At 59.1% G+C, this 8,105-nt stretch overlaps 1 protein-coding gene across 1 annotated transcript; it reads right to left on the minus strand.

Annotated features, from left to right (window-relative positions):
- Window positions 1-776: 776 nt before the first annotated feature.
- On the minus strand, window positions 777-2,293 carry LOC311215049 (transmembrane protein 100-like). Its single transcript, XM_084296014.1, has one exon. It carries the CDS (start codon window positions 2,105-2,107, stop codon window positions 1,736-1,738), a length of 372 nt encoding a protein of 123 aa, XP_084152140.1. The 5' UTR covers window positions 2,108-2,293; the 3' UTR covers window positions 777-1,735.
- Between the last annotated feature and the right edge of the window lie 5,812 nt (window positions 2,294-8,105).

An 8,105-nucleotide genomic window follows, 5' to 3' on the forward strand; every position in this document is an offset into this window, starting at 1 on the left:
TCGCATGGCTTGCATGGCAGTGAGCACTGGGGGACAGGGGACTGGCACCTCGAGGGAGCGCGGGTGAAACCATCGCTTTGCCTCCCCAAGTGACACTGGAACCACGAACTCTGGATACGCAACACCCTGAAGAAACCATCGGGCTTGCAAAAAAACCTGCTGAGGCTGAGGTACCTGCTAAACTCATCACCCACTGCAGAGCGGGGCTGGCCTCTCTAACATTGCTTGGGGAAGAGGAGCCACGGCCGAGCTGCCCCTGAGCGGCCCAAACCGTGTGGGCACCTGAGCCCGGCCCCAGCACCGGGACACCAAGTCCCGACATCCCCCCACGGGTCTCTGGAGCACCCTGGCTGTGCCATGCAGGACACAGACAGGCTTCCTCCAGGTTTAATTTCAGGGATGGACTGAGAGCTGAGGGGGGTCAGAGGCCCCCCGCTCCCCGCAGGAGCGCAGCTTCCCTCCCGCTTGCCCCTGCTCGCAGCTCCTGGCCCCATTCCCTGCCTCCTGCTGCGCACGGACAGCCTCCAGCTGCCGGGCGGACGGAGCGCGGCTGCTCTCTGTAGCTCTTGGCACGTCCGTCTGTCGGGCAGGAGCCGGGAGGAGGGCTGGGTTTGGGAGGCCCCTCCGGGTGTGGGGCTGCCTGGGGGCACGGTGGTGGGGAGCCCCAGGAGCTGGAAGCCCCCCGCTGCCTCTCCTGCTTGGTCTTAAAGAGCTCCAATCTCCGTGTGAAGACCAGGAGAAGCCTCGTTGCACAGTTTACAAAGAAGCAGTAAAGATGGAATTGCTCCTTTTTAATGCAACTGCAGCTCCTTATCCAACCACGGCGCTGGGAACCAGACCACGATTACTTTCAGACTCCCCAAGCCGGGGGCTGCCACTGTGGGCTCACAGCACAAGCCCCTCTCCCCAGGCATCCCGAGCAGACAGAGACCCCCGGAGGGGACCTGCCCCCCCAAAAAACAGTGGCAGGGTCACATCGGGTGGGCAGTGAGAGCCCGGTGGGTGTCCTCCTCTGCCCCCTGTGCCGTGCCGAGCAGACACCCACCCGCCCTACCCGCGGCTGAGCCCCCCTCCCTTGCCCCCCGCCTGCCTGACCCACGGCACCCACGGGTGTCACCCCTGTCCCCCACTCTCGTGCCGCCAGCTCACGCCCCGATGCTTGCTGCCTCCCCCCAGCCTCTCCCCGAGCGCCCCCGAGCCTCCCCATGCGCTCTGCGCACCCGGCGAGCATCTCCCCAAACTCCGCTTGTCCCGAGAGGCGAGGGTCCTCGTGCCACCACCGACAGAAAGGGGACAGAAGTGCCGCTGGCTTCTCCCGACACTGAGCAGAGGTTCCCGGGCTGTTGCAAGCTGCCACATCCCCAGGCTCGGAGCAGCTCCGGTGGCTCTGCAGCCATGGGGCCAGCGAGGTCCGGAGCAGCCGGGTGACCCGGTGGCGTTCTGCAGAGCTGCTTGCGGGGTCTCTCCACGCCGCCTGTGGGAAGGGGCTGGGCGAGCCACAGCGTGGGCACCGGGGGACAGAGCTGCCTGCAGCCCGTGGCAGAAGCGGGGATGGCTGCGTGCCGGCCGTGCCGTGGCTCGGCGGGTGGAGGATGGCGGCAGGCTGTCCTCGGGCAGGGTCCGGACCTCCTCGGGTGCCTCAAAGCCAGTGCTGTGCCCCCTGTGCCACGGAACAGAGAGGGGGGTCCGTGAGCAGGGTCTCCAGGTGGAGCCGAGCCTCTGACCCCAGCCTGTGTCATAGGGCTCCCTGCTCTAAGGAGACGGGCTCCTGGCGCTGCCTCTTCCGCTGCCTCTCCCGCTTGGCCCGCCAGCACACGTAGGCGGCCACCAGCAGGCCCACCCCGAAGATCAGGGTGGCCACAGAGACCATCTTAGCGATGTCCATTTGCGGGCCATTGATGGTGAAGGTGATACACGTCGCCGCCACGCCGATGACCACGGAGACGATGCCGAAGGGGAAGATGCAGCGGTACCAGGATTTCTCAGTCCCACCCGTGGCCAGGGCCAGCTTGTTGAGCGTGGCGGTGGAGTCCGTGGCCGTGGCGAGCGGCAGCCCCGCTTTTCCTCCCTGCAGGCAAGTGAGTGAGTTGGACTTGCAGCCCATCATGTTGGCGAGAGCAGCCGGGAACCACGGGCGCAGGGCGCGGGCGGGATGCGGGTCGCGGTCCTGCTGCCCACGCAGGAGGGACGAGGCCGGATCCTACATGGCCAGCTCTGCCCGGGGCTCGGGACGCTTCTGTGCGGCCAGGCTGGAGCTGGGGCAGCCGCTGCTCTGGCTCCCAGCTTGGGCTCCCGGCTCTTTTGCTGCCAGAGGGAGCGGGGATTGGCGGCGGCGGCGCTGAGCTCATGCTGGTGGGAGGACCAGCGCGGGCTCGCTGCCTGTTAACTGTTTCGAGCACTGTGCAGGCAGCTGCCTGCAGCCTGGGATCGCTCCCAGGTTGTTCTCTCCCTGCTTTGTGTCTGCTGCCACCAGCCTGGGGCCCGGGCCGGCAGCGCTGGCCCCGCATCGCCCTGGCCCCCACAACACCCCGCAGTGCATCCAGGTGAGCGCCGGCCTCCCAGGGCAAGGTCTGCGTGGTTTGCTGCTGCAAAGAGCCCCCCAGCAGCACCAAGCACTCCTTGCCCTCGGAGCACTGCTATTGCCTCCTGCCGAGGTGCCCTTTCTCCCCTTTCACCCCGATTTCCTTGTGCCAGCTCCGTCCCCTGGCACGGGGCTCAGGGCACCCTTGCCGCGAGCCCCAGGGGACACCGGTGGCACTGGAGGAGGCTGAGGCTGTGGACAGGCAGAGCTGCAGGAAGGACAGCACATGTGGGAACAGCATGCACAACACACAGAGAGGCTTCAAAGACCCGCAGCACTCCTGTCCCGGGCCTCTCCCCTACAGCACTCCCTGCTTCCTCTCCATCGAGCGCCCAAATCCTGAATAAAGATGAGTGATTTCGGAACGGCGATGCTACACACACGCAGGGTTGGCTCTGCAGCCTGCTCCAGCGCAGAACCACGCACTTGCAGCAGCTGTAGCACGGCAAGAAAGCTGCCTCCGTCCTGGCCAGCTCCATCCCAGGCTGGTGGGGAGATGCAGGAGGACGGAGTGAGGATGTGAACAGCCCGGGAGAGACCAGGGGGACACAGAGGCCGGAGCTGGGGGGAGCAGCTCCTATCTGCACTCTTTGCTCCTGCACTGTTTTTTTTTTTTTTTTTACTTTTTTAATTGGTTTTCCTGAAGGAGAAGGGAAAGGAATTAGGCATTGCAGCAAACGTACGAAACCTGGAGCCATTCCCAGGTCAGAGCTTCCCCCGAGCTTGTGGGGCCCAGCCGCCTCCCTGCACCGTCAGGAGGCCCGGAGGAAGGCAGAAGCAGGGAAGAAAGCCCACAGCGCGGTGGGAACGGACAAAATCTGAGCTGTGCAGAGAGTGGGGTCTACAGAGAGGTGAGAAGGCAAAGAAGCAGAGGAGCTGCCACAGGATGTAGTGACCTGGGACAGGAGAGGTTTGGGTGTTACTCTGGGTATGGGACGGATACAGGGACCTCACTCCCTGCATCCTGGAGCTGTGCAGAGGGCTTTGGCCCCAAGGACCCCGCAGCACGCTGTGCCCATCCTCGCTGCCAGGCTGCACGGCTCCCCTCGCTGCTGCTCGGTCCCAAATCCACGGCTGCCCAGCTCTCCTTTGTCAGGACTCATGAGGCCGCACGCAGCACCGGGCACGGTGACCTTCCCCGCTCCGCGTGGCAGCGATGGCTCTTTCAAGGCACGCCACCCACTTGCTGCTCGCTGCGAAAAGGCACCGTGCCCCGAGCAGCCCTGCTCCGCCAGCCCGCGCTGCTGACACCCACAAAGGGAACCCGCAGCCTCAGCCGGAGCCGTTCGGAGGCAGGGGAACTGCAAGAATTGTGTTTCTTTGTACACAAAGCAATTTGGGAAAGCAGGAGGCTCACAAAGGGGACTGAGCGTTTTATAGGGGCTGTGCTGCTATTCATAGGGATTTGTGTCACCGCAGCTGCGCCCACGCATGTCGTGAGCCGAGCACATCTGCACGCATCAGAATGCAGCAGTGGGGGCAACCGGAGGGAGAGCACAACCCCAGGGGGCTCGGGGAGCCCGAACCCACCTGCTTTGGATGCTCGATGCCCACAGCCAGCAGCACGAGCCTGTGCCCGGGCCGTTTGCTGCTCCCAGAGCAGTGCACGGGTGCCAGTGAGCCCTGGGCCCCGGCACATCTCCCCCTGCCAAAGCACCCTGCTGAGCTGCCCCGGGGATGCTTTTCTTCTGCCAGCTCATTTTGCGGGACCTTTCTCTGCTGTGCTGTTGGAGCTTTGCTGCACAAGCAGCCTGGGAGCGCCAACCAGGGGTGCCGGGAGCCCCCCACACCGCAGCAGCCCCTGCTCCCACCCCAAAGCTCGGGCTGAAAGGAGGACGGGGAGCTGCAGCCCTGAGGACAGCACCCCAGGGGGACGAGGACTTTCCCCGCTCCCAGCAGGTGCAGCACTTCCAAGCAGAGGAGCAAAGCCCCCGGTGCACCCAGAGAGCGCAGTCTTTGCGTCCCACGAGGACCTCCTAATACTCCAAAGACAGCTTAAAAGAAATTTGCTCTTTGAACAGTGAAAAAGCAGAGGCCATGCATCACAGAGGTGTCCTGGTTTTGCCCTCTTGTTTGAACAGAAAAGCAAAATGCCTTGGCAGGACGAGGCCAGAGCTCCGCAGGGCTCAGGGTCACCTCCAGGAAATTTCTTTCCCTTGCCTGCAGAGAGGAGCCCCACGGACTCGCCCTTCTCCATCCCGAGGCCAAAATCGGGCAAATTTTTCTCCGGTTGCACAGTAGATTTCTGCAAAACCCCCACATGCTCTCAGGGAAAGAGGAAACAGCTTCAAGTTGGGCAGCAACGGTGTCAGCCTGTTCTTTTGCCTTTTTTTTTTGGTGGTTGTTTTGCACTGAGCCTCCCCCCCAGCACCCTGCTCCGTGGCAGACGGACTCCTCCGCCCGCACCCTCCGCTCGTCTCCTCCACGCTCCTCCTGCGGCGAGCCGAAGGGTGCAATTTGCACGGCAGAAACAGGGACTCGCCTGTGCCACCTCCCTCTTCCTACAGGAGAGAAAAGCGCAGCTGGGCCCCGATGACTCACGCTGCAGGAGCCGAGGAGGAGGACGCCCAGCACAGCCCCACGGCGGGTGCTGGATGCTGCCGAGAGCCGGGCAGAGCTGCGCCGCGGTGTCCCCCGGGTGGGGAAGGGCTCCAGAGCCCAGCCACCAGCACTGCACAAAGAGCTGAGGAAAAACAACAACAAGAAATAAAGACCCCCACGCCACCTGGAAATAGAAACTTCTGCTTCAGAGGTACGGGAACAGACGGAGGGGAATTCAGTGGGCAAAGAAAAGCTGCTTTTTTGGGGTAAGAAATTCAGATTCCTAGGAGGGAAACAGACTTGTTGAAGGCTGGATGAGGAACCCAGACTCTCTGTAAAGCTGAGGGATTACTGCACTTCTGAAGTAAGAAAACCCAGAGCCCAAGAGGATGCTGAGCACCCCAGGGAGGCCAGGGGTGGGGTGTCTGTCCCCTGCCACCCCGTGCCCAATGCCAGGAAGCAGCTTTGTGCCAGCTGCCCGTAACTGCACGGGCAAGCACGGATATCAGCATCTACTTTTCAAAGTGTATGGCAGAGATTCAAAATAGTTTGGAGCCCACAAGGAAATACTCAAAGAACACAGGGCCAGGATGCAGAGACACCCACACCCAGAGCACTGGTGTGTGAGCCGAGCCCTCTTGCTCCAATCCCAGCTTCACCAAATATAACCCGGCACCTCAGCACACGGCAGGGGTTTGGCACCAGTCCTACTGCAGGCAGGGTGGCCTCACACCTAGTGACAGCATAAAAGAAAAGGGCTCACAGACATACGAATTATGCTTTATTTCTTTTTCTAAAAATCTAGGAGGTAATAGGCCTGAAAACAAGAACCGAACACCACCTGAGGGCAGAGATAATCACAGATAACCTCTGCTGCACCACCCACATACACCCTTGCTCTAGCCACAAGGAATGCTCGCACGTGCCCACCCCGTTTCTCACTTTTGGGACACGAAGCTCAGTGTCACGGGGCCTGACTTTCAGAAATGCTTCAAACCACAGCCCGAGGAGCGTGCTCTGAACCAGCGACACTCAGGTGTCTGAAAACCAGACACTGCCAGACCACAAGAGGAACTGCAAAAACAGCCACAGGAGTTTATAAGAACTGAGGCAGACTTAGAAGCTTTTTTTCTTTTTATTTTTTTTCTTTTATTCTTTTTTTTTTCTATTGCTCTGGAAGGAAATCAGTAATCCTGCCATGTATTTGGCTGGTACGGCACTGTTAATGCATGAGCCATATCCTAAATTAAGGCTATGACAAGAAGTAGTGAATAACTATTTATTGCACAAGGATCCCCCCTGATAAACAAACTTTGACTGCAGCAAACAGTCGCAATGCAGTGACAGCAGGTGAATGCCACGTTAACGGCTTTGCTGCAACTGCCCCTTGCCGCAGGTGGCCCAAATCACAGCTGTGACCAGGACTGGGGCTTCCTCTGAGCTGCAGCTTTAATATCACTGCCTGTCTTCAGCTGACAAAAGTTACCTAAATATGCAAGGACAGTTCTTAAGTGCTAAGAGGCTGCAAACTTGGAAGAAGGGAGCATGCAGGGGAGGAAATGGGGAAAAAACCAAACAACTGATCTGGGTCGAGCAGTGGCAGTGGTGGTGCCAGGGGACGCAGCCCTCACTCAGTGCTTGCAGTGCCCAGCTGGGGAAACAGCGATGGCAAAGCCAGTGTTAAGCTCTGGGCACCTCCATTAATTTTAAAATAAGAAGTGGGGAAGAAACTCGTCGCAGCAGGAAAGCTTCATTAGGGAAGCGCAGGTGGCCTCTCACGTTCCATTTTAAGGGACTGTATGCCACGGGAAGCAGGCAGCAAAATACATCAGGACAAACAATCTCGGATTTGCCTCCCGAGGACAGCGTTCTGGTGACCTCAGAAGTATTCTCCAGGTCTATGATTCAGCAAAAGGAAATAAATAAATAAAGCAGCAACAGCCACCAGGAAGCGTGGGTCTGAAAATAGCAGCCAAGTGTCACCTTCATCCCCTCCGACGAAGACTCCTGCAACAGGGACAAGTTGCTAGGTGACATCTGCCTCCTGCTCTGGGTCCAGGTCCTCACGCCGCCGGTGAGCCCCACCGGAGCATCTCCTGTCGCAGGAGGGGAGGCCAGGGCTTGCAGAGGCTGCTGCACTTCAGAAATAGTGCTCCCTTTTGAAATTAGATTCGCATCTTACAAGGAGGGTCATTCCTGAGGTTTCAAATACAGACAGGAGCAGATGGAAACGAATTACTCCATCATCCACCTGTCTCCAGCAGCGTGCCCTCTGCGTGCCTGCTTCCCGGAGCTCTGCAACCCCAGGGACCTCCCCTCGTGCCTCCCGCTGCACCCCCAGCCCCGCACCCAGCCTCAGACCACAGCAGGACCGGGTACGAAACAGAAATGGGCAAGTCCCACTAACCAGAGCTGATCCACAGCAACTTTTTAGGAGTTTTCAGCCTCCGAAGAAGTGAGGCCACGGACACCTTTGTGCTACTGTCTTTGAGCTTTGGCTGCTTTCCTGGCCCAAGGGCTAAACAAAGCACGGGGCGAGCCCACAGCAGAACCTTGCCCAACTCATAGGGGAGGCACGCTAGTTTTGAGGCTAGCAGGTAAGAAATATTCTTAGTACATCAGAAAAAGCTATTTTCTACAATTAGTGACTTAAAACCAACTAAACATTGCTACTTCCACTCCTAAGCAAAATTCTTTACTCATCATCCATAAACGGAGGCTGCAGCACTCAGGCACTGCTGTGAGGGATAAAAGCAAAGTCCTAAAGAGATTGTTCACTCAAACAATCCTATTTTTGCAAGGACGACGTGACAACTGTAGAGCTTCGTCACCCTCAAAGAGAAGACTCCAGAACAGCGTAGTGATGAGCCCTGACGAAGAGCACCATTTATTCTTAGACAAAACCAGGTAGTTAAGATTGATAATAATTGCAGGGATTTTGCTAAGCGTACCGGATTTCCTAATTATGCTAAAAGCAAGCCTT

This window comes from Netta rufina (assembly GCF_964035555.1).
Source record: "Netta rufina genome assembly, chromosome: 15".
Lineage (NCBI taxonomy): Eukaryota > Metazoa > Chordata > Aves > Anseriformes > Anatidae > Netta > Netta rufina.

What these genes read in the sequence shown, in the direction of transcription:
- LOC311215049 (XM_084296014.1), bottom strand. Translation starts at nt 2,107, where the DNA reads ATGATGGGCTGCAAGTCCAACTCACTCACTTGCCTGCAGGGAGGAAAA.